This window comes from Pseudonaja textilis, chromosome 5 (assembly GCF_049901715.1).
Source record: "Pseudonaja textilis isolate UNSWEBS1 chromosome 5, rPseTex1.2, whole genome shotgun sequence".
Taxonomy (NCBI): Eukaryota; Metazoa; Chordata; class Lepidosauria; order Squamata; family Elapidae; genus Pseudonaja; species Pseudonaja textilis.
The window spans coordinates 21893011-21919735 of NC_141994.1; the positions used below are offsets into that span (position 1 = coordinate 21893011).

A 26725-nucleotide genomic window follows, 5' to 3' on the forward strand; every position below is an offset into this window, starting at 1 on the left:
AAGTACATCAACGTTGGGGTTGATTTTAAACTGCAAAAGTTAAACATCTGGGTGCTTTGTTGTACTTTCTTAAATATTCACATTTGGGGGGGGGAATGTCTTGGCTTATAAAGAATTGCTGAAAATGTAACGGCTTTTTAATCCTCGTTAGTTTGGTTGATTCTAATATAATGATAATTGAGCGACAGTGTAGGCTTTGCGTTCTAAATTAAAGCAATTGTTCGCAAGAGAGACACAGAACTGTATTCTATTGATATGGTGGGATATGCATCTGGAGAAGGCGGGGGGAATCCCAGCTTGAGCACCAGTTTCCTAAAGAGGAGGCAGTACATTACGGAGAGAAGCCCAAATTAAGAGACTGTGCAGTCCCAAAATCCTAGCCACACACTAGAACGTGTCTGGATGTCTTCTTGGAATGTCTCTTTAAACTTCTAACCTTAACTTGGAAGATTAAAGCCTTAGTCTGGCAAGATTCTGTCTATTAGATGTAAGTAAACAAAGCGCTGGACTCGATTGGATCTCACTGTGTTGTCTTTGGGCTTGGGTCTGACAAATTATTGATGCTATTTTAATGTCCATCTTACTTTCCATCTCTGAGATGCTCTCTGGTCAAAATAAAGCAAAAGAAAAATAAAACAACACAATATAAAACCCAGTTTAAAATACATGAAGAGCAAATAAACTCATTACCAATCTTCATGGAGCCCTGCCTGAAAGACACTCCTAAGGAAGTGCTTCTGTATGTCCTTCCTTCCTTCCTTCCTTCCTTCCTTCCTTCCTTCCTTCCCTCCCTCCCTCCCTCCCTCCATTCATCCATTCATTCATTCATTGTGTACAGCTGCCCATCTCAAACACAATGACTCTGGGGAGCCATCATAAAATCAATTAAAAATCAAATTACAACCCCCCCCCCCACAAAACAACACATACAGCAGCCAAGAAAATGTTACACTCCACACATGTTAACACAATATTAATTTGCTCCTGTGTGTATTTAATGCGGATGTTTTTCATGTTTTTTTATTGGTGTCACTGTGTTTACTGTTTTAAAATGGTTTTTATTTATTTAATTGTAACATTTTTAAAAAAAAAAATTGTAAGCCACCCACAGCCACTGACTGAGATAGACAGTCATAGAAATTCAACAAATAAATAAAAGAAAACAAAATAAATAAAATACTAAAATAAAATACAATAAAATAATTGCAACGCCAGGCACATAACCATGTCCAAAAAACAGGCCTTTGATAACAGGGATCTCGTTAAGAGATCTTTTCCAGATTTCCAGCACAGTCATGTTGCTACCAAGATACAATGTGCTGCTTGCGAGGTAATCAAGCCCAAAGCAGTTAGGCCTTTAAAAATTAAAGCAGCATCTTGATTGGCACTTAGGAAGCAATTAGCAACCCTAATTGTTTTCAATACAGATATATCTAATCTCTGGTTAAAAGTTCACCAGTTAAACATTAGCTGCCAAGCTTCATTAAGTGCAGTTTCCACACATCCTTCAAGGATTGCTCCACCTCTGTAGTATTCACTGAAATACTGTACACTGTGATAAATCTGAGAAATGCACAATTAAACAGTTCGATCTGGCATAAGAACAGATGGCATTAATAGATATAGATGTGTAATATGTTCCTTGTCATTGCCAATGCCAATCTGGAGATAATTGGGAGAATCTAGATTGCTCAATCCAGAAGAGATTTTCAATCTCTGAGTCTGGTTTCCTACTGATCAATGGAGCTTCCGATTGCTCACTTTTATTCAGCCCATTATCAACCTTAGTCAATAAGGGAAACATATTTGTTCTTGGGACTGTGTAAGTCTACATCCTTTGGGACTTTGTTCCAAAACTCTACATGACCTCTTCCAGAGATTTCCGTTTTATAATAAAAGTAAACAAGAGAACAAGGTTGAAAACTCTGAGACTTCCTCAGGACAAAAAACACAATATTGAAAAAGAATAGTTCCTAGCATCTGAACTTAATCACAGTCCAATACAGGTAGTTCTTGATTTACAATTGCTTTAATGACCGTTTTAAGTGTTGGAAGAAACATCCATCTGGGTTCAGTTCCAAGCGGGGAGAAAGACACTGGAAACATGGAGGCTGACTGGAAAGAAAGATGGTTTATTGATGAACAGGACTACATGGGTTTGAGGTCCTGGTGCAGCTGACTACATGGAGTTGAGAATGAGGGTTATTTATACCTTCTCTTGGTGCTTGCCCTTGAGCTTCCTATTTCTGTGCAGCAACATGTATTCTATTGGTTGATATAAGGGGCATAGCAAACCCTCTAGGTTGTCTGGGAAGTTTGGCTGAAGCTTGCTGGATGATGCAATGTCCTCAGGTGATTTTGCAATGCAGTGAGCCCTGCTGCTAGATAATCCTATTTTGTCCTGGAAGAGTATGTCTTAATCAAATCAGCACCCTGGTGTTGAAGGTCTTTTGTTTTGTAGACAGGCTGGCCCAGTCCTTCTCAATGGGCACCAAATATCTGCTGGAGGCAGGAAGCTGAAGCTCCGAGTTTCTGTCTCCCTCAATATTTCTGTTTCTCTTTTAGGGGAAATATAATGTTCTGCCTTTTTAAATATTTCTCAAAATATTATTCCAGGAGGGGCGGGTGCAGGGGTGGGATTCTACCTGGTCGGACCGGTTCTATAAAACCAGTTGTTACGATTCTGCGCAGTTTGGAGAACTGACAAATCGTGCCACTGGCTGGCCCCGCCCCCTCACTCCTTATCTGGCATGTGCGCCATCCAAGTTGCCTGCGTTGTGCCTTCGCCTAATTTTTGGTAAGTTGCTATTTTTCCTCTTTTTCCCCAGACCATCACCTGTTCCGACTATCAGCTGTGCCAGGAGATTTAGCATAGCTAGAAAGCAGGAAATTGTTGGATTTCTTGCTTTCTAGCTAATCTAAAAGCAGAGCTGAAACTTCCTTAGGACGGAAGCTTCTATTTTTCAGTGCAGACTTAGGTAGCAGATTGCAGAAAGATAGATCTCTCAGTGAATCTGTGATTCTGTGACTGACTCAATCTGCTTGCCTGCTTTGCCTGATTTTGGGTAAAAGTTGCTCTTTTTTTAATAAAAAATTCAATATTTACAGAAATATTTACAAGATTTACATACAAGCCACACCTAGCCAGTCACATGACCACCAAGCCACACCCAGTCATCAAGCCACACCTACTCAGACACATGCCCACCAAGCCACACCCACAAACTAGGCCACGCCCACAGAACCAGATGTTAAGAAATTTGAATCCCACCCCTGGGTGGGTGCTAACTTTCTACATAAGTTACAACAATATTCAGCATCCCCATGGTCATATGATTAAAATTCAGGTCCTTGGCCACTGATTCATATGTATGACGGTTGTAGTGTCCCCCGGGTCATGTGATCCTCCTTTTGCAATCCAAGTCAATGGGGAAGCCAGATTCACTTAACAACCATGGGACTAACTTAACAGCTGCAGGGATTCACATAACTGTGACAAGGGAAGTCTTAAAATGGGGACAAATTCACTTAACGTCTCGCTTAGTAACATAAATTTTCGACTCAGTTGTTGTCGTAAGATGAGAATTACCTGTACAAAAGACCACAATAAAAGAGAAACCCTAGACTCAAGCTTACACAGTATTGTGAAATATATAATGCTTCGTGCAACAGAAAAATATAAAGTTTAGGAAGAATTCTTAAAGAATTCTCAGGAATTCTTTATAAGCCAAGTGCATTCCAAAAACTATAAAATTTAAAATACTTTGCTATACTTATAAGCAAAGTAGCAGGAATACCGTATATTCTCCCATTCAATTTTTGGTCAATGATTAAGGCAACTGATGCCATTTTACTTCTATATCATGACTGGATTTCTTAACGTTATACTTGGTTTTATGCTATATTTTTGCCGGTCTTTGACCCTAAACGCAAATCAATAAAATAAATAATATTTCAGTTCTATGGACATCAGTGCATTTATACAGGTAATCCTTTACTTACAACCAGAATGGATGCCAACATTTCTGTTGCTTAAGCGAGACGGTTGTCAAGTGAATTTTGCCCCATTGTACAACTTTTCTTGCCTCCGTTGTTAAATGAATCACTGCAGTGGTTAAGTTAGTAACATGGCTGTTAAGGAAGTCTGGCTTCCCCATTGACTCTGCTTGTCAGAAGGTTGCAAAAATTGATCACGTGACTCTGGGACTTGGCCGCTGCTACAACCGTCATAAATATGAGACAGTTGCCAAATGTCTGAATTTTGATCATTGGGGATGTTGCAAAGTGTGAAAAATGGTAATGTCACTTTTTTCAGTGCCATTGTAACTTTGAATGGTTACTAAATGAACTGTTGTAAGTTAAGGATTACGAGTGCGTGTGTTTGTGTGTGTTTTGCATATGTGTGTGTGTGTGTGTGTGTACTATATATATATATATATATATATATATATATATATATATATATATATGTGTGTGTGTGTGTGTGTGTGTGTGTGTGTGTGTGTGTGTATTCTGACCCAAACCTTGTTCCAAGGAAGCAAACATGAAACAGGTAACAGCAAAACCTTTTAATGATTCTTTACGAATTCCGTTCTTTCACAGTTAAAAGGCTGTTTCAAACTAATTGTCTCTGATAAGAACAAGGTTGTGAAAGGCTGCCAAGAACACTAGATAAAGTTGCCAAGAAGTATTTCAAACACAAAGAGTCTCCAAACACAAACTAAGAGAGCCCAAACCTCCACAAGGCATGAGTGCAAAAACTTCTTTGCTTCCTGCAAAGAACTCCAGTTTCTCAGCTGGCTCTTATCTCTTAAGGGAGGGGCCATTACTTTGCAGCCCTACTCCTGAGTCGCCTTTGCTGCTGAAGCTGCTCTTTCCTTCGAGAAGCCCTGCACGCATGTGCACTGGGCACAGGCTACCCAGGGACCTCTTCATCACTGCTGCCAGCCTCCACAATCTCCGAAGGCAGAACTCCACTCCCTGGCCCCATCCCTGCATCACACACAGGCCGCTCCTCCAAGTCCTCGCTCTCCAAGACCTCAGCCGTCTGCACCTGCTGCCGGCAAACCACAACAGTATGTAGATAGATAGATAGATAGATAGATAGATAGATAGATAGATAGATAGATAGATAGATAGATAGATAGATAGATAGATGTGTGGGGGGGTGTATGCATCTGTGTGTGTTTATAGATACAGATATAGATAGATAGATAGATAGATAGATAGATAGATAGATAGATAGATAGATAGATAGATAGATACATACACACACATATACATACATGTCTATATATTATAGCTTTCTTCAAAATCTTGCTAGATGAAATTTATGACAAAGGTAGTCCTACAGACCTGGAAGTATCTGCTGTGGAATTTTGATCACATGCTATTCCATGTCTTTTACAAGCATGTTTTTTCTTCCAGGTGTCCATTCAACATTGTATGGAAAGAATATATTACAGAAAAAATCTGCAATTATCTCTACCATAGTAAGCAACTTAATATAGCGAACCATATTTTTTTACTTTGCAGTCTGAGTGTTTTTGTTGTTATCAGCCCCTCCTAAGATAGATTTGTTTTTGTCATGCAATTCTACTTAGACACATTAAAAAAAAAAAAACCGTGGACAAACGGAAGGTGGCTACATATTTTGCATTAATGACTCCGCTGTTGACCGTTGTAGAGCTGTTAGGAAAAAACAACTTCTTGCAAAGTTACCTTCGTCAACATTCCAGTGTGTCTGTGTCACACACACAAAGTTACATTAAAATTAACTTCTAAAAACATTCATGTGGTCCTCCCTCAAGTTGCATCCTTTGGAAAATGTTATTCTACTTTATACAAGTGGCAACCACTGACAGCATCAAAGCCATGATATATGGAGTAAAAGTTTATCCTTGGTTTTAAGGTTGGAATTACACATATTTAAAATAAATAGAAAGAACAAAAGGGGTCTGTCAATATCAACATGTAGGTACATCAATGAGAGAAACATATGTGTCACTTAGAGGAATACATATGGTCTGATAATAAAAGCCAAGACACAGGTGCGATTATAACTGTGGCTGGTTTTGTTTTCTGTGTGTGTATGCAAGGGAACACACATTAAAAAAAAACCAGGAAGAGCTTCAGTTGTGGTGGAAAGTCAAGGACTACCTATATTATGAAAAAGAGGTTGTTTGAAAATTGGGAAAACTAGTTATCCTAGAAAAAGATATGGGTCAAAAGACTAAAACACTGGACACAGAGTTGAACCATGAATAAACCTACGAAGGACAAAACATTAAAAAGACGTTTTTAACCAATCCTTGATGCCTTTCTTCTCCCAAAATCTGATTTTCACAAATTTGTAGGAATTTAGCTTTACTGGCATAACTGCAATAACACAATATTTTAGTATGAAGATCTCACCAATATTACTTTAGGGAAATTCTACATTTTATAAAAGAATGAAGAAGTGGTTGTTATACCGAATCTATGATACTTTTTCAGTGTTATGAGGGCATTGTATGGTAGGAATACCCAACGGAAATGAAATATATATATATTAGGTTTCCCAGGGAAACTTTCGTTCACCTGATTCAGTTTGTCTTGCTCTGATGAATGACATAAAAAAGTATGTTAGGGTTCCGATCGATGCCCTAATTAAATCATGAGCCTCAGGCCAAGCTTCAAAAGTAATCCAGTTATTTATTAGGCGCTTCATGTCGGCCTGGACCAAATGAAGCTAACTCTGACCTCACTTAATTTGCACTTTGGCTCTGATCCTGTTTCCCCCTCCCCCCAAGATGCGTCATCAGTCACATACCCCAACGAAGCAATTTCGTGGGTTGTAGAAATCACTCCCACTGTGGATCTCCGTAGAGATGACCTTGACGTTACCAGCTGGAATGTGCTTTGTTTTGAGTAAAATGCAAGTTCGATTCCCCATCCCTCTTGTCTATGGCAACTTGAGAGCAGGTCAGGGATGCTTCGTGAGTTGACAAAATATAGACCACAAACATTTATCAGGCAACAGCTGTTATAGCTCAATTATCAAATTATTACTTCCATTTCTGTGTAATTGGGAGAACATGTTCTGTCTCTTTTTTCACCGGAAGTAATGTTCCTTTTTGAAAAGCCAGTGCAATAGTAGCTAGTTTCACTGGAAATTGTGATTAGTTGGATGTTTCAGGATGACCATTAGAAAAAAAAAATAGGCTCCTGTTTTGATCATAATAAATAAAAACCACTAGATGGGATCATTGTATTCCGTCCAAGTCATTTTTCATTTGTGAAAAAGACCATTTACAATGTGTTAAAGTTACATGGAAAGGTTTAGCCCGACTGATGTCATCTTGGAAACTGCTGTGAAAAGAACTAAGTGCTTCTAAATTGTTCCCTTTGGACCATTTTTAAAATTCCTAGTAATTCCCTAAATAATGCCACATTGTGACACAAAAATAAAGCACTCTGTATAAGGGAATGCGTATAAATCTATTATTTTCTTGTGAAAAGTCAGGAGTTGAGTTCAAAATGCATCATGTACTCTGGAGAAAAATACTGATAGAAAATCTTACCGAGCAACAATTACTACCACAACATAAGCGGATAACACAACAGGATTCTCCTTTTATTTGAAATTAAAAAATTGAATTTAAATCTTTATTCTTGAGTGCATGTTATATGTTGAATTATATCCAGCACAATAATGGTAGACCAATAGAAGTAACAAAAAGAGACTTCTATTTGTCTACCATTCAAACTGCAAATGAAGTAAGAATTCATCAATAAAATAAACACTTAAAGATGGCTGTGTTCAACCATATTGGATGTGAAAAGACCAGATTATATATATAAGAACCAGCTAACAAAATCAGTGATCCTTTTTTTTTGTTGCAAAACTCTGAATAAAACTAATATATGGAAAGTAAGAGTTTTGCAACATTTGCAAAAATTCCTGGGATAGGAGGCACATCTCTAATGCCTATTTAAGCTAAAACATGTAAAACAACTTCACATTTTTATATCATAGTAATACAAGAAGCAGATGAAGTATGCTTATACTTTTACTGGATTAGAGATGTAAACTCTTGTCAGACTAGGGATTTCAATTCGTTTAATTTTATTCTGACTCACGATTGAGCCCAACATTTCTGTGAGACATTTGTCAAGTCAGTTTTGCCCCATTTTTATGATCTTTCCTGACACAGTTGCTAAATGAATCACTGCTGTCGCTCAGTTAGTAATCCGGTCATTAAGTGAATCTGGCTTCCCTATTGACTTTGCTTTGTCAGAAGGTCGCAAAAGGGGAAACAGTCACTGGAGGACACTGAAACCGTCATAAATACGAATCAGTTGCCAAGCATCTGAAGTTTGATCACGTGACTGTGGGGACACTGCAATGGTTATAAGTATGAAAAATGGTTGTAAGTCATTTTTTCCAGTGCAGTTGAACTGTCACTAAATGAGCTGTTATAAGTCGAGGACTATCTGTAGCTATTTAATAGTCTATAACCTCTGCTTCTGCTCTGAAGGTAAAAGCAGAACTAAAAAAGTCTTGTTCCTCAATACCCAGACAGGACTTTGGACATTTGGAAATTCTCTTTATCAGAATGTTCTACATCTCGTAAAAGAGAACTGCCTTTCAAGGCCAATGTTTTTATGAGCCTTTCGAAACACTGCATGCCTAGCGAAATAGTCTGATGGAAATCTAATTCTCTAACGCCTACACATATAATAAAGTTGCCCTTTTTAGTACATTAGTGGCAATTGTGCCAATGTTTTCTTCTCTACCGTGAGGAAAAAGGCTCTCGCTGGCAATTAGGAATTAGAACTTACTAGAAGCCAATGCTATTTTATTCATTTTTATTATTATATTTATTATTATATTTTATTATTCGTTTGAGCCTTTTCTACTTTGCCACTGCAAACATCTCACCAGCTTCTCCTTGGACAGATCAACACAGATATCAAATTTATCAAATTTATTATATATATGGATATGGATATGGATACACACACACACAAACACACACACACACACACACACACACACGTGTTGAGAGATACTACTTTGATAGGTTCGACTGTTTTTTTCCCTTTTGTGTAAAGACAGATGCAAAAAACGATGCAATTCTGATTTCTCTCTCTTGCTCCTCACCTTCTTGCCATTTTCTCCCATTAGTGGATGAAATACTTCCTTAATTTTTTTCTCGTTTTTTTACATGTTGAAAGAAGCATTTTTTGTTGCAAGCCTTAGTTCACTTTGAGCCTTAGCTTTTCTGACTTCATCTTTGGAGGTTCAGGCTATTTGCTGATATTCTGCCTTAGTTATATCCCCCCTATATTTTTTATATTTGTCCTTTTTGTCTTTCAGTTTATCAGAGAGTTCTTCATGCAGCCATGCTGTTTTCTTTTGAGATCTCTTATTTTTTCCTTCTTCGTGGGAATTGTGCTAGACTGGGCTTTTATAATCTCACTTTTCAAAATTTCCCAAGCTTCTTGGGATGTTTTCCCCTTTAGAATTCTCATCCATGGAATCCTTTCCAAGGTCTCTCTAAGTTTATTGAAATCAGCTCTCTTAAAGCCGAAGTTTGACTTTGACCAGTTTGACTTTGTTCTTTTGCTTGTGCTTGCATAATATCTTATGTTTGAGTCTATTAGCAATGTCTGTGGAGATTCTCAATCATCCAGGTCATGGTTGTCCCAATTTCAAGAGGCAATTGGACTTTCTGGTTTTTCTTTGAAGACGTTTAGCTGAAGAAGCTTCTCAGATAAGAAGTGAAACATCTTCAAAGAAAAACCAGAAAGTTTGAAAGCCTCTTGAAAAAGCATCTTTGGGTCCTAATAAGGGAGAATCCAAAAGAAAATATTTGAAAAATGTGTGATAGGGAGATCAATAGATAAAAATACTTAGGAAAGTTCCAGTCAGGTCAAATGCATGGCGTCAATATAACAAGGCAATATTATTTTCTAAACAGTTTCACTTCCATTTCCATGTTCTTGGATAAGTTAATTTCCTGTATCTCCTTCTTGACTGAAGCTGTGATAAATCACAATGGGTACTTGAATTGTTTCATTTTTAATTTCCTTTAAATCTCCTGAGAAGAACAAGGTTTGTTGGACGTAGGTTTATTTTTAAATTAGTCTGCTTCCTCAGAGTGAAAGTTATGAAAAGGTTATTAACAATAGTTTCACTGGAGTTACAAGTATTTTTAACTAGCAGGGTACCCGTGCTTCGCTACAAAACTGATCTGGCAAGTGTTTTGAGAGAAAAATAAGGGGAAAAAATTCTGCCTCTGTCTACCAGCATCCATTGGTATTCATCTGGCTAGTGTCCTGTCAGTGTGTAAGAGAGTTGAGGGCTGTTTGGAAATTGAAGCAGTATTTGTTGTGTGAGCAAGAAGGAGAAAGCAAGGAGCCTGAATGTGGCTTAGCTCAACTGCAGTTGGAACAGATTTATTTTCCAGTGGGGAGTGTGAGAGTTGAGGACTGTTTGGAAACTGAAACAGTATTTGCTGTGTGAGCAAGAAGGAGACAGCAAGGAGCCTGGGAGAGGCTTAGCAGTTGGAACAGATTTCTTTTCAGGTGGGAGGGGGAGTAGAACTCCTGAGCATCAGAGCATGTTAATAATAATAATAATATAGGAAATACTAATGCTCTGATGGTCATTTCAAAAAATCCTTTCTTAGCGAGCACCTAGAAGGCAAGAGGAACATACGTGCCAAATTTCAAGTTTGTAGGCTTTATGGTTCTAGAGATTTTGTGATGATGGGTGAGGGGTATTTCGCTTTTATATAGATAGATGTTGTTGAGAGAGAGCTGAGATAGCATCCCTGGATTTGCTGTTCTTGGCTAGACAATTGAGTTCTGGGCCTCAGTAATCCTTCAATCTTAATTACCATCTTACCTACAATTTATGTACAAAGAGAGGAAGGGGTCAAGCTATTTTCTAAAGCGCCTGTAGGACAGACAAGGAATAACTGATGGAAACTGAACAAGGAGAGACTCAACCTGGAAATAAGGAGAAACTTTCTGACAGTGAGAACAATCAACCAATGGAATAGAAGTTGCCCTCGGAAGTTGTGGGAGCGCCATCACTTGAGACTTTCAAGAAGGATTGGACTGCCATTTGTCAGAAATGGTGTAGGGTCTCCCGCTTGGGCGGGGGGTTGGACTAGATAACCTAAAAGCTCCCTTTCAACTCTGATTATCTGTTATCTGTAAATTTTTGACATTCAGGAAGTTGAAGTTATATAAAACTTCATCTTGCCTGTTGGCAACTGGAAGGTATTTGTTGGCTTTTGAGATAATATCAGATCTGTTTCTTATGGTGCATAGTTTTCACTTAATACCTGGCACAGCCAGGGATGGGATTCTACAGGTTTACACCTATTCACTAGAACCGGTTCTAAGTAGTTCTAAGTAGTTTGGAGAACCGGTTGTTAGAAGAGATTACTGGTCTAATCCTGTCAGGAAGGCAGGAAGGAAACATTCTGGGGTTGCTTACAGAAACTGCCTCTCCGTTAATCCTTATTACATTCTTGGCAGGACTAGGCTTCCTGTCTCAGGAACTTCTCTGGAGGTTTTTTTCCTCCTTTGCTGGTACTTTGCTTGTGTGGAGTAACCATTCAAAGTTACAATGGCACTGGAAAAAGTGACTTATGACCATTTTTTACACGTATGACTATTGCAGCATCCCCACAGTCACGAGAGGCCAGGCGAAGAGATGCGTGCCTCGATGTAAGTGATGTTGAGTTGGCCATGCCCAGCCAGTCACATGACCACCAAGCCACGCCCACCAAACTAAGCCACACCCACAGAACTGGTTGTTAAAAAAAATGAATCCCACCCCTGGGCACAGCTTACAACCATAATTCCGAGCTCAATTATGGTCGTAAGTCAAGAACTGGTGGAAGGCGTCCATGCGCAGGGAGTGGGGGGTGCACCCATTGCCTTCTGGGTGTGCAATTTCTGGCACAGGAGCCCCAAAAGATTAGCCACTACTGCCATAAACTCTGCTGCAGTTGTTACCCGGCCTGGTGATGAAACATTCAGATACCAATCCACAATCTTGGAGAACGAACCTTCACCCTCATACTACACCCGAGCTCCAGATATCTGCCACTCTTGCAAACCCTACCTCATTGAGACACACAAATGCAGGGCAGGACTCGACGTCAACGGCACTTTCGTCTTGAATGTTGACCGTTGGTGCCATGGCATAAACAGGGTCTTCTGGATTCTCTGGTTCCGATCCAGATTCCCCTTCCGCTTCTTCAGCATCGGCATCATACTCGCCTTCCGACTCACTGGAAGTCGAAAGGTTTTCCTCCTCAGAGGCATTCATCTTCCTTCCCGGAATTCTGTAAAATATCCACCATCCCAAAATGTAACTGTCAGCCCTTGGTCCAAAAATGAATTAAAAACTGACACCTTGTTGGAAAGATATTTCAACGACAAAAAGGGGGTTATTGATTAATTACCCATTTCTTCTGCAGCTGGCAAGGCTGGCAAGGCTTTCCTGAAGGCCTCTGGAGCTGATAACAAAGCTCAGGATCGATCCAGAGCTCTGTTATTGACTGCAGAGGCCTTCAAGAAAGCCTTGCCGGCCAGAGAAGAAGAAAATCCTGAAGGCCTCTGACAGCGAAAAGGAGGCCCAGGGCAACGCACACAAGTGAGATTAGTCAGTGGATGGATGACATCTCCCGAAAATAAGACCTGGTGCCTTTTTTTGGTGGCAAATTTTTTTTTAAGACAGGGTCTTATTTTCGGGGAAACAGGGTATTTAAATTGACTTGCTACCCCTTAAATTAATTTATTTGCCTAGCATCTCATATTAAAGACACACTCCCGTTGTTATTTTTCCTTTTGTGAGAAGCGCCATGATTACGGGTCAATGAAATCTTTAAAAACAACAACTATAAATTGGCTTTTAATACTGTTTAGATTATCATCAGGGGCGTTTTGCTCTTCCAGCTAGACTTATAGCAGCTGCAATTTCTTAGGAATTAAAAACAAAACAAAAAGCAAAAATCTAAGCAAATGGGGGGGAAAAGCATGCCTCCTACAGAATTCAAAGCATTATGTAATACTGGGAGTTGCATAAAAGTTATTGACAAACGGGAAAAAAATAGTTGAAATACAGGACGGATAGTTACTAAGTAATATGACAGTATGTCGGCTGAATTATTGGCAGTTTTAATGCCTTTGGAAAAGTCTTCTGCCAATATATTCATTCTTCCCACATTACAAATGCTATGTAGAGTATTTCTCAAGGGAGTGTCAATTTTAGGTTGCCTACTCAACTTTGATGGCCAACTTGTGATTTTCATACCATAAATGGTGCAGGCAATAGTGGGCTGAAACAAACCTGGATAACTGCAAGAGGTCTGAGCTCACCTGTCTAGTAGAGGCCCTCTGCTTGCCTTCTTCATAGCCAAGTAAGTGAGAAGTAAACTCATAGGCCATTTAAGAAGACGATCACTGAAGATGGCCACATATTCATTTGCTTTTATGTTTCGCAACAATGCCCAGGCAATGTTTGTTCTTACTGCAATTTTTAATGGCTTCCAATTAACTCTAGAAAAGCCAGAACTGATCTCTACATGCACTGCCACAGCTAAAGAAGGGAAATGGCATACCCAGAAGTATATACAGAATAACAGAATTGGAAAGACCTTGGAGGTCATCTAGTCCAACCCTCTGTTCATGCAGGAGACCCTATACTATTCCGGATAAATGATTGTCCAGCCTCTTCTTAAAAACCTCCAGCACTCACAACTTCTGAAGGAAAGTCATTCCACTGGTTAATTGATCTTGCTGTCAAGAAAATTTCCCCTTAGTTCTTGGCTGGATTTCTCTTTGATAAGCTTCCATATGTTAGTTCTTATCCTGCCCTTAGATGCTTTGGAGAATAGGTTGATCCCCTCTTCTTTGTGACAGCCCCTCAAATATTGGAATATTGCTATTGTGTCTCCCCCAGGCCTGTTCTATTAATATTAATATTGTGCAGATATTTGGAGATACATATGTTGGTTATATCCAAGTATATTTCTCCAAACTGAGTTGAAGTGGTGATGTCTTGAACATCAATCTATCAGATTAGAGCTGGAAGGGACCTTGGAGGGCTTCTAGTCCAACCCTTGCTCAAGAAGGAAACCCTATACGATTTCGGACAAGTGGCTGTCCAGTCTCTTTCTAAAAACCTCCAGTGATGAAGCAATCCACAACTTCTGAAGGCAACATCTGTTCCACTGGTTAATTGTCCTCACTGTTTGGAAGTTTCTCCTCAATTCCAGGTTGCTTCTCTCCTTGATTCGTTTCCATCCATTCTTTCTTATCTTGCCTTCTGGTACTTTGGAAAACAGTTTGACACCCCTTCCTTCTCCTTTGTGGCAGACCCTCAAATACTGGAACGTTATCATGTCCCCGCCTACTCCTCAGTTTCTCTAGACTAGCCAAACCCAAATCCTGTAACCATTCTTCATATGTTTTTGTCTCCAGGCCTTTAATCATCTTAATTGCCATTCTTTGCATTCTCAAACATCTTTTTTGTAATATGGTGACCAAAACTGGATGCTGTATTCCAAGCCTGGTCTTACTAAGGCTTTATAAAGCAGTACTAAGATCCTGTATTAATATATAAAGTGGTACTAAGATCCTGTGAGCCCTGAGTCTGATCTGGATAGGAAGATAATAGTCTGAGAGTTCAATCCCTGTTAGTTACTATTTGTACATAAAGCATTTGGCATTCTTTCCTTACCTTGAATAGATTAATTTATTTGAAATTATAAATGATTTAATGCAATTGAAGGGGAAAATACCATGCGGAATCTGGCCTAAAATGTATATGTGTTAAGTAGTTATTAGAAGATGATTTTTATGAACTCTTAAGGTGATAATTAAAAAGTGATTATATTGCGATAAATTATTATGAATTAAAGAGGAGTTAACTAAATGATGTATAAGATAAAGGGGCAGTACACTCACATGAGTAATTAAAGGGGAAACTTTTTGAATTATTAGAATTAAGATGGAACTTTTGGAATAATGAAATAAGAATAGGTGATGAAATTGCAAATGTGACAGTTTAAAATATAAAGTACAACGAATATGAAGATATGAGAACTATTTAAAATAAAAAGAAATATGTTAAGAAAGGAACAGAACATATATAAAATAAATTTGAAGAATATAAGAATATCTGAGAAAATGTATAAAATATGAAATGTAATGATATGATATGAAACCAAATGTGAAAGATGAGTATGCAATCAAGGTCATGTCTGTATGGAAATGTGAAAACATGGCACCATGCCGTTCACTAAAAGGGATGTTTTTGAAATATAAAAAATAAACTTTTTACAAAAGAATAAATAAAGCAGTTCTAAGATCCGATATTAATATATTAAAACGGTACTAAGATCCTGTGAGCCCTGAGTCTGTTGTCTGAGAGTTCAATCCCTGCAAGACCAAGTTACTATTTGTACATAAACCATTTGGCATTCTTCCCTCTCCAGTGATTCTGGATTGGAAGGGATTCTGGAGTTACTGTTATTGCTGGATGTCAAGCCAAAGGAGAGCCCATACCCAGGAGCACAAACCACACAAGGATTGTATATGAATGACGGTGACATTTATAAGAATGGAACCGAAGTGAACATTGTGGAATCCAATGCTGTAAAAACCCAGTAAATAAATATCCTGGTGGCCAGGAGGAAAAATAACTCTAAAATGTAACTCTGATTGTATTTGGCACGATGAGGTTCAATACAATTTACAGCCCTCTATAAAACGATTGTATGGATATATGAACATCCAGCTGTTTTCCTAAGGCAGACAAAATCTCAAGCCATATTTACTTTTAAAATGTCTGAGCTATCTTAAAGGGTAACCTCTTCCCAAGGCAGCAGAGCCAAAAAACAGAGAAAAGCACAAAGGATAATTCCCTACTAATTCTACGAGAGCAATAAAAGTACTGATAAAATCAAAGCAAGCAGTTTTAAAATTGGACAGCCAGCCATGTGGACCAAGCAATCCCAGTGGAATCTGGGTTCAGTTACACGCCAGGAGAAATAACGGGAAAACCTCTAACTGCATATTTGATAAAACAGGAAAGTTCAAAGTTAAGTTTCTGGTGCTAATCTCACAACAAGGAGACCTATTCTTCACATAATAGGATCCCAACTGACTAGGGCCTCGAAGAAGTCCTCGACCTACGAAAACAATTGAGCCCAAATTTTCCGTTGCTTAGCAAGACCATGGTTAAGTCCATTGTGCCCAGAGGTGATCTCCAGCAGGTTCTGACCAGTTCTGGAGAACTGGTATTAGTGGAAATTGTGAGTTGTTTGGAGAACCAGCAAATCCCACCTCTGACTGGCCCCACCCCCATCTCTTCTCTGCCTCCCATTGAGTCCCAGCTGAACGGCTGGGTCTCTTTTGGTTGCCCTGCACAGGAGAACAGAGCTGGAAAGCAGGTTAGCGGGGTGGGGAGGGAATGGGGATTTTTACGGTATCCTTCCCCTGCCACGGCCACCAAGCCACACCACACCCACCAAGCCAAGCCACGCCCACCGAACCAGTAGTAAAAAAATTTGAATCCCACCACTGGTTGTGCCCCATTTCACAGTCTTTTGGTTTCCCGCAATGGTTAAGCCGATCACTGCGGTTGTTAAGTGAATCGTGCGGTGGTCGTTAAATGAATCTGGCTCCCCCCTATTGACTTTGCTTGATGGAAGCTGGCTGGGAAGGTTACAAATCACGATCATGTGGGCCCCCCCAGGATAGGGCAACTGTCATAAATATGAACCCGTTGCCAAGCAGCTGAAGATTGATCACTTAACCATGGGGATGCGCAAAGATAAGTGAGTCATATTTTTTTTCAACATTGTTGTAACTCTGAATAGTTCCTAAATGAATAGTTGTCTATGGAGGTCATTGTTATTCCATTTTCTAGAGGCAACTGGACTTCCTTTGTTTTTCTTTGAAGATGTTTCACTTCTCATCCCAGAAGCTTCTTCAGCTCTGACTGGATAGAGGGAAATGGTACGATTTATATTCCTTGCAGACAGCTGGTCATTTGCATCCTTTTAGAGGGTCATTGAGGTCACTTAGTGGTTTATCTCTGTCCTCAGGGTCACTTCCAAGCGTCCTCAACGACTCTCTAAAAGGATGCAAATGACCAGCTGTCTGCAAGGAGTATAAATCCTTCCATTTGCCCACCATCCAGTCAGAGCTGAAGAAGCTTCTGGGATGAAAAGCAAAATGTCTTCAAAAGAAAAAAACAAGAAAGTCCAGTTGCCTCTTGAAAAAGCACTTTTGGGAAAACAAATGGTTGTAACTCAAGGACTACCTGTAGTAATACTGCACATGTTCAATGAGAAATTTTAAAAAAATTATGGCTTAAAAACTCTGTGGTAGTTTTTCTAGACTCACTTCAAAAGTAAATTGGAAGGACTTAGAAATGGAATTGTGCATCTTTTTTATTTATTTTTTACATAAAACATGGTTAAAATCTAAGTTGCTCCATATTGAAGTAAAGGGATAGTTGATCCTCACACCCTCATAAATGCACTAAAATCCTTTCTGGATTTTACTTATGGCACACTAAAACAATACATTTGCTGATCATAGAAAACAACATAAGTACTTTTCTTTTGTAATGGTAGCATATCCTTGATTTGATGGCATTGCATAATAAAAACAATTCAGATTCAAACATAATGACCAAATAAATTATCACAGAGAATAGATACAGAGAAAAGAAGAACCAGGGGTGACATGAGAGTAGTATTCCAGTATTTGAAGGCCTGCCACAAAGAAGAGGGGGTCAACTTATTTTCCAAAGCACCTGAAGGCCAGACAAGAAACAATGGATGGAAACTAATCAAGGAGAGAAGCAAACTAGAACTACGGAGAAACTTCCTAACGGTGAGGACAATCAACCAGAGGAAATTCAGAAGTATGGGGAAATTGGAAATTTACTGGAAATTTTTAATTGGAAATTTTTAAGAGACTGGATAGCCACTTGTCTAAAAAAGGTGTAGGGTCTCCTGCTTGAGCAGGGGGTTGGACTAGATGACCTCCAAGGTCCCTTTCAGCTCTATTCTGAATTGAAAAGATACATATACATATACAGTACCTATGCATACATATAAAAGAAGGTAGTGTGAACTGTTAAACATGCATATTTTTCAAAATTTATGTTTAGAAACTCAGTAAAAAGCAAGAGGGCGGAACATTTTTTCCAAACTATTAAGCTACAAGCATTATACGGTACCTTTTTATTGTTCTCCGCACTGTATGTGAGCAAGCTGACCTGGCTTTATTTTGGGAAAGTGCTGTAAAAATGTGACAATAAATGATATCTAATCTTTATTAAAAAGCTTCGGATTTCAATAAACGTTTGACGTTCCATCACTCTTTGACTGTTTGGAAAAGAAGATTAATTTCCAAGTACTGAACAATTAAAACTGCTCTCTCGTGCTTCCGTCCCGGAATTTAAAGATGAATTTGAAGTTCTCCTCCAGGTTAGCCTGACACGGAAAGAGAAGCTGGAGCCTAAACATTGCAGTTCAGGAATGCAGATTTTTATAGTTCCTAAGTTAATGTTTCTATTCTGAAAACACACTTCCAAAGAATTGTGTAAGAACTGCAGCTATCCGCTTGAGGGAAAAATAAAAAAATTCCAAGTTTGTGAAGAATGGGCAGATGGCTAGAGTCATTCCGTGTTGATGGCCATCTACATTCACTGTAATGTTCCAAGGTTTTCCAATAAATATGCTATTTCTGTCCTACTCATATGCAGGACCCATCTGGCTATTACTATTTTTTTCAGTGAAAAACTAGTCAGCAAATGAATATGTTTACCCAGAAAACTGCAGCTGTAGAACAAAAGTTCAAAAAAATGTGTATTTTAAGATTTATACTTTTTCAGGAATTACACTGGAAGTGGACCACACAAACACACAAGCCTGTACAGGATTGCAATCATTATGCAAAGCAGGAAGAATAATGAAGATTAATTCCTTTTGGGGGGGGGGGGCGAGCAACTATAAAGATTTTTTTTTTTAAGCAAATGCATATGGGCTACTCATCTAACAATCCTGGCTGGCTAACAGTAACAAAACAAGTTAAAATAATAATAGAATGCTAACTGTAAAACAGGAGGCATGATGGTTCAGTGGTTAAAGATGTTGGGTTTGTCAGATGGAAAGCTGACAGCTGCGATTTGAGACTGAACAAACCAAGATGAACACAAATAAAGAGAACAGCTTGTCGGGCACCTTCTTCACATCTTTAGGCCTCAAATAGTGGTGGCGGCAACCCCTACTTAACTGGGCAAAATGGTGGCCTGGAACAAGATATTGTATGAGGTGAAACCTGGACAAAGAATTTGTCATAGCAGGCTTCCATTGGCCAGTATAACTCCTTTTTCATGATCCTGTAATCCAGGGGGTGGGATTCTACTGGTTCAGATCGGTTCGGGCAAACCGGATGTTAAGTTTTCATCTGGTTCGCCGAACCAGTATTACAACCAATCGGCTGGCCCCACCCACCCCTCCCCTCCCCTCCCAGGAGTCTCCACGTTTTCGATGCAGGTAAATGCAGGGGCTGCGCGGAGGCTCTGGGAGCAGGAAAAAGGGACCTTCCGGAAGTCCAGAAATGGGCCTGTTTCCAGCTTCTGGAGGGCCTCCAGAGCTCAGGGGAAGCCATTTTCTCCCTCCCAGAGGCCCGGGGAAGGCCTCCAGACCCTTGCGAGGGCAAAAAAAAGGCCCTCCTGAAGTTCCGGTAGGCCACGCCCACCCAGCAATCAGTTCATTGCCCGGTTGGTGGGATTTTTGAATCCCACCCCCGCTGTAATCTCTTAATTCATGGTAAAGTTGAGATCACTGGATAGGGCTGAGAGTTTCCTAGCCGATGCCCTTCTTGATGCCACATTGAATTCACAGCAGATTTTTTTTTTCTTTGCGTCCTGGGAGAAGAACATTTTAAAAAGTTATATGGATGGTTCCTTGAAGATGTATCAGAGCTTCAAAGCAGTCCCTGTTAGTAACCTTCACTGGCTCATGGATTATTATTATTTTTAATTATGATTATGCTACTCTCAGGCAACTACCAATGATCTCATGGCGAGAGCTGTCATATCGCTTGCCTTCTATCTGCAATCAATCAGTTGTATCTCCCAAAGCAATTCTGAAAACTAGAAAGATCAGGCTTCATAGAGGTCACTATTGTAGGGAATCTATAATCCAGCCTATCTCACCATTCCATAGATTCAAGAAGGCCACTGGCACTAGCTCCTGTAAAATCCACCAAAGAAAGCAAGGATCCAGAATAACAGAATTAGAAGGGACCTTGGAGGTCTTCTAGTCCAATCTCCCGCTCAGGCAGGAAACCGTACACCACTTCAGACCAATGGTAGTCCAATCTCTTCTTTAAAACTTCCAGTGTTGGAGAATTCACAACTTCTAGTGGCAAGTTGTTCCACTGATTCACTGTTCTCACTGTCAGGAAATTTCTCCTTAGTTCTAGGTTGCTTCTTTCCTTGATTAGTTTCCCTCCACTGCTTCTTGTCCTGCCTTCAGGTGCTTTGAAAAATAGCTTGACTCCCTTTTCTTTGTAGCAGCCCCTGAGATATCAGAACACTGCTCTCAAGTCTCCCCTAGTCCTTCTTTTCATCAAACTAGACATACCCAATTCCAGCAAAGGTTCTTTATATGTTTTAGTCTCCAATCCCCTAATCAACTTTGTTGCTTTTCTCTATGTTCTTTCTAGAGTCTCATCTTTTTTTAACAGAAGATTCACACTTTTTAAAAAAATATACATTTAGTTTCCTGTAATATCTGCACTGTTGTAGCTAAAATTGCTTACTGAATTTTTTTAAAAAAAGATAATTGTATTGGTTCAGGAAGTGATCATTATACCAAAAGCCAAACAAATGAATTTCCCATCCCTATCACAAAATTAACCAATCAAAATGTTACTGCAATGTATTGGGTGGGTATCTGCTGACATCTGACGGTATAAAAGTAAATTACAGCACTAGTTACCAGGAAATGGGCTCTACAAATACAGAAAAGATGTAATATATATTTGAAAACAAGCCCTTGCAAAATTAAAAAGTAAATAGACAAGTTTGCGTTGTACAGAGACACTAGCTAAGAGATGCATTTGAACTGATATATTACTGCAGAAAGCAATTAGGGCTGTGCAGACCTGGGTTCAAATGGATAAGTTCATCCCTGGGTGAATAGGTAGCCACTATTGGAAAAATCTTAAAATAGCCATATCTTTCTCAAGGACACAGTTGCCCGCATGCCTTACACAGTTGATGTACAAGTCTCAGGACAATATCGCCTTAGTTCAAGGTGTTTCTAAAGGATACACATTCCCAACAACCTTTGAAGCCAGATCCTTTATGAAGTCCTTATCACGTTCAGGAAAATCAGAAGACCAGACAGTTCAAATGAATATAAAAGTTCACTGCAGGGTTATGCTCTCTATAAGAATCTGAACTACTAACGGTCAAAGCAAATTGGTGGTAAAGAAGAGTCAATACAATTCAAGATTTCCACCATGCTCAAGGTTGACTCAGTCGGTTCCATCCTTCTGAAGTGGGTAAAATGAGGACCCAAATTGTTGGGGGCAATATACTGACTCTGTAAACTGCTTAGAGATGGCTATAAAGCATTATAAAATAGTATATAAGTCTAAGTGCTATTGCTGTTAGACAGACAGCTTGAATACCCATCATTAACTTTCCTTTGATCAGAAGAAACACTAAACAATGTTGCAAAAATTATAGGAGCTGCACAAACAACTGACACAACAAATGATACATTTGTTGATATATTCATTCCTTGGCCTGGTTCACACCTCATGCTTCTATACCTGTTTGACATAACATCCACCTATTCAGGTAGTCCTTGACTTAATGACCACAACTGAGCCCAGAATTTCTGTTGCTAAATGAGAAATGTGTCAGGAGAGTTTGGTCCCGTTTTACAACTTTTCTTTACAAGTTTTCACACAACAGTTGCTAAGTGAATCACCGCAGTTTCTTAAATTAGTAACCCCAGTTTGTGAAGTGAATCTGGCTTTCCCATTGCCTTTGCTTATCGGATGGTCATAAAAAGGGGATTGCAGGAGATCGGGACACGGCAACCATCATAAATTTGAGTCAGTTGCCAAGCATCCAAAATTAATGTAACTCATGTGACCATGGGGATGCTACACACTTTTTTCAGTGCCATCGTAACTTCAAGTACCTGTATCTTCTTTATTTGCCATGATGGCAAGTAAACATTTTACTTCCTTGACTTTGTCAATACATCAATGCAGTTTTTACTGACAACCGTGGGAAGTGATTTTTTTTTCCCCATTGCCTTTTGGGGGGTGGGAGGGGGGAACGTTGCCCAAACTGACGTCCTTGGGATTTCCTGGTAGTCTCCCATCCACCAATAAAACGTGACCTAGCAAAGGCATAAACGGGAGCGGGGGCTTCTTGAAAGCAGCTCTATTCCTGAACCTTGTAGCTTTCCCCCAAAAGTACACAACCTCCCCTTCACACAAATGTGGGATCCATCCAGCCGAGTTTAACCCAGTTTAATCTTACCGGCGTTACTACAACTCGCGTTACTCTTCCTTTCCCAGGACTCGGGCCTCGCGTCGCCTAGCAACCGACTCGCCCGTTAGCTACACCCGTTTCCAAGGAGACCAAAAATTCTCCGCCCTTTTTTCCCCCTGATCCCACCCCTTCCGATTGGGTAACGAAACGTTCCGTCCTCCTTCCCCGGCTATTGGAGATTTAAAAACCAAACAAACAAACCAATCCTCAAGCGTGCGAATGGCATTCCGGGATTTGTAGTTGAAATGCCCGACTTTTGGGCGCTTGCGTACCTTTGCGCGCGGGCGGGAAACCACAATTCCCAGCAGCCCTCGCTGCAAGTTTGACATGTCCGGGTAGTACTGCAGCTGCAGCTGCAGATCAGTGTGGGGTTTTGTGCATCTCCGGTTGGAGGCAACGCACGACTTTTTGGGGAGGGGGGGGAAGCGAGCAAGGTGGGCTTGTAAGGGGGTGTTCCGATGCAGTTGACCCCCCACCCCATGCAAAAACTGGGGAAAGGAAGACCCTACCTGTCCTTTCCTAGGAGGGGATGTTAGCAAAAACATCCCCATAGAAGCCAGGATGGTGCATAGCAGGTTGCCAGGATGGTGCTACCTGGCGGGGAAGGCGTTATCAAGGAGCAATCGTGGTTTGCTGAAGGGGAAGAAGAGTCCTCACAAAGTGGCCTTGTTCACAAGTGAAGCAAACCTGGGTCCCACAGAAAAGGACCCAAAGACTAATAAGCTTCTCAAGGAGTGGACCTTGGTTGTCACTCCTTTTGGTCTGCTGAAGGCGCGTCTCCCTTGCCACATTACAGTGGGGCCCCTGGACCCCCATAAGTACCCCGATTCTGACAAGGTATTTGTTGCCCTTAAGGGCAGGGATTCCAATCCTGACCCTGCCTCTGGTCTGCTTGTGAATTACGATGAAGCCCGGAAGGAGGTGATTATCTCTGGTGGCATGGACGGCACAGCTTCCCTGGATGTGAGGACCCCTGTAAATTTTGGTAGGTGCAGAAGGGAGAGTGGGTACTGGTAGAATGCAAGCAATCCTCGACTTAATGACCACAATTGAGCTCAAAGTTTCTGTTGCTAATCGGGGCAGTGGTGAAGTCAGTTTTGCTCCAGCTACATTAAAGGAGTTGTCACTCAATGCATCTTGAATGGATCAGAGGATGAAGTTTTATTTTGACCAATTCAGATATGCTTTGCAAGCAGGATACTCCATCTTGCTCTCTGTGTTTCACTGCTGACATCACGAAAACAAACTCAAGACTGTTCTAATCTCCATTCATTGTTAACTTTTTTTTAATTAATTTTAGATTTGGATATCAAAACAACCAGAAATGGCTCTGTGAAGATTGAACAAATGCAATGTGCTAACTGCAAAGTAGAAACAGAGAAGGGAGCGAGTATATTGAAGTCAATAAAGGTAACAATCTCTCATCATGGTCTTTCTTTGTTTTATGAATTGTACGTAATCTTCAGCATTTTAAATCTCAGGGTTACTTTTGGCAGATGCAACAACTGATGATTTCACATCCAGGAGATTGATTTCCTGTATCTGATGTTTTTGCTGGAATTATTTTAAAAAAATCTCCCCAAGCATTTCTTGGCTAGAGTTATTAAGCAAACCATGCTTCCCCATTGACTTTGCTTGTTAGAAGGTCGCAAAAGGAGATCATGTGTCCTTGGGACACAACAACGGTCATAAATATGAACCAGTTGCCCAGATCTAGTTGAAAAACAATTTCCATGATGCAGGTGTTCATTTTCTAGGAAAGTTCAAAGAAATATATTAGGAGAATCAGATTTGAAAGTTAGAACGTGCCATAACCGGCAAATGAATCTTAGAAGGAAAAAGAAAGTAAACTTTTTTAACACCTATGCAGTTTTCTTTCAGAGTCATAAAATTGATCTCCGAGCAAAAGGAGGGGACGTTACCTGTTTGGGAACTCTTCAAGGAAATACTGATATTCTTGTGTCACAAGAAAGTGTAAGTGAGAGCTGTGTGAGTAGCATAAATTAAGTTACACTAAAAGGTATATTTTTAATATTAAACAATACAGGAAGAATTATTTTATTTTTTTTGTACTTGCATCCACTGTTAATTCTTTCTGGGCTTCAGTAAGTATCTTCTATCAGAAAAAAAAATCTAAAAATTCAAATTTTAAAAACAATTCTGTGCTTATCTGCTATTTTTATGTTGCTTAATTCAACGCTGCATTATTGATTGACAATAATTATTGACAAAAAATCATTTTTCATGTACGTAGTACAAGAAAACTAAACAGCAGTCCTCGGCCCATTTTATATATATATAAAAAATCACTTGTCCAGTTTTAAATAAATTTATCGGGGCTGTGGTTCTTAATGGAATGCATTGGCAAAGTTCATGTAGTAGAATTTTTTTGGTATTTTTAAAAAGATAACAATCACCTCATTTTGCCGGAATCTTAATGCAGATAGTTCTTGACTTACAACAGTTCATTTAGTGATTACTTGAAGTTATAATGGGATGAAAAAAAGTGACATATGACCGTTTTTCACACTTATGACTATTGCAGCATACTTGTGGTCATATGATCAAAATTCGGATGATTGGCAACTGGTTCGTACTTATGACGGTTGCAGTGTCCCCGGGAGTCATGTGATCCCCTTTTGTGACCTGACAAGTGAAGTCAATGAGGAAGCCATATTCACTTAACAACCACGTTAATTAGTTACCAATTGTAGCGATTTGCTTAAAAATTGTGGCAAGGGAGGTCGTAAAATGGGGCAAAATTCACTTAACAAAGGTCTCACTTAGTGTTCTGACCCAGACCCTTTTCCAATAAGACAAACAATAACCAAAGGGAACAGAAATCTTTTAATGAGTTTTACGAATCCCCGGTTAAAAGGCTGCTGCAAACTAATTAACTTTGATAAGCACAAATCTTGCCAAAATTTTACAAGACTGCCAAAAATCACAGATAAGAAATATTTCACAACACAAGAGTCTTCAAATACCAAATTAAGATACTGTAATGTCCATGAGGCTGGAGTTTCAAAATGTCTTTGCTTCCTGCAAAGAACGTTCGTTTCACAGCTGGCTTTTATCTTCTTGAAGGAGGGGCCATTACCTTGCAGCCTTACTCTTGAGTCGCCCATGCTGTTTGTAGCTGCTCTTTCCTACGAGCAATCCTGCGCTCACACACACTTGGCACAGGCTCCTCGGGAACCTCCTCATCACTGCTGCCAGCCCCCACAATCTCTGAAGGCAGCAGTCCACTCCCTAATGGTCCTGGGCCCTCATGAGAGTCCTCACTCTCCTCAAACGCCCGCACCTGCTGCCAGCTAACCACAAGCAACAGAAATGGGCCCAATTGTGACCCTAAGTTGAGGCCTACCTGTAGTCCTTAACTTAGAATCATTCACTTAGTAACTAAAGTTACAACTGTGTAACTGAAAAATGACTTATGATGGGGTTCATACTTATGACCGTTGCAACAATTGTCTTGCTTACAGAAATTTTGGGCTGAATTGTGGTTATATATCAAAGACCAGAGGTGGTATTCAGCAGATTCTGACGGTTCTGGAGAACCGGTAGCGGAAATTTTGAGTGGTTTGGAGAACCGGCAAATCCTACCTCTGACCCGGGTCTTCTTTGGTTGCCCTGCACAGGAGAACAGAGCTGGAAATCAGGTTAGTGGGGTGGGGAGGAAATGGGGACTTTGCAGTATCCTTCCCCTGGAGTGGTGTGGGAATGGAGATTTTACAGTATTCTTCCCCTGCCACACCCACCAAGTCACACCATGCCCACCAAGCCACGCCCACAGAACCGGTAGTAGTAAAATTCTTTGAATCCCACCACTGTCGAAGACTATCTGCATCCTACATTCAAGCTTATGAAAAGTTGTTGAAAATCTCTTTTCTAAGAAATAGAGCGAGGTGCTATAGATTTGCCAGAAGATGGCATCTTTAGCTAGTGGAATTTCTCTTTGGGTAGTAAGAAAAAATTTTCCTGTCAGTTTTTGTTGAATGATCCTGAGTTGGGTAGCCCTATGAGGAAAGAATTATAGGTTTCTATAAATACCGGTAGTTCTTGACTTATAACAACAGTTCATTTAGTGACCATTTGAAATTACGATGG

General features: G+C 39.9%; 2 protein-coding genes across 13 annotated transcripts in view; one reads left to right on the forward strand and one right to left on the reverse strand.

Annotated features, from left to right (window-relative positions):
- Positions 1 to 22687, reverse strand: part of CCDC146 (coiled-coil domain containing 146) — an 87935-nt gene extending 65248 nt beyond the window's left edge. For 3 of the 4 annotated variants that reach the window (XM_087934262.1, XM_087934263.1, XM_087934261.1), the window contains exons 1-2: positions 22604 to 22684; positions 12128 to 12350 (exon numbers count right to left, since the gene is read on the reverse strand). In XM_087934262.1, coding sequence (XP_087790388.1) covers positions 12128 to 12334 — 207 coding nt within the window. In that variant the 5' untranslated portion in view covers positions 12335 to 12350; positions 22604 to 22684. Of the gene's footprint in view, positions 1 to 12127; positions 12351 to 22603 lie in introns of all 4 variants that reach the window. The other variant, XM_087934265.1, reaches the window with a different exon arrangement.
- A 231-nt stretch (positions 22688 to 22918) lies between these two features.
- FAM185A (family with sequence similarity 185 member A) overlaps positions 22919 to 26725 on the forward strand; it is a 71783-nt gene continuing 67976 nt past the window's right edge. For 2 of the 9 annotated variants that reach the window (XM_087934283.1, XM_087934285.1), the window contains exons 1-4: positions 22938 to 23600; positions 23916 to 24025; positions 24497 to 24589; positions 26101 to 26277. In XM_087934283.1, coding sequence (XP_087790409.1) covers positions 23177 to 23600; positions 23916 to 24025; positions 24497 to 24589; positions 26101 to 26277 — 804 coding nt within the window. In that variant the 5' untranslated portion in view covers positions 22938 to 23176. Of the gene's footprint in view, positions 23601 to 23915; positions 24026 to 24496; positions 24605 to 26100; positions 26278 to 26725 lie in introns of all 9 variants that reach the window. The other 7 variants (XM_026701740.2, XM_026701756.2, XM_087934282.1 and 4 more) reach the window with 6 other exon arrangements.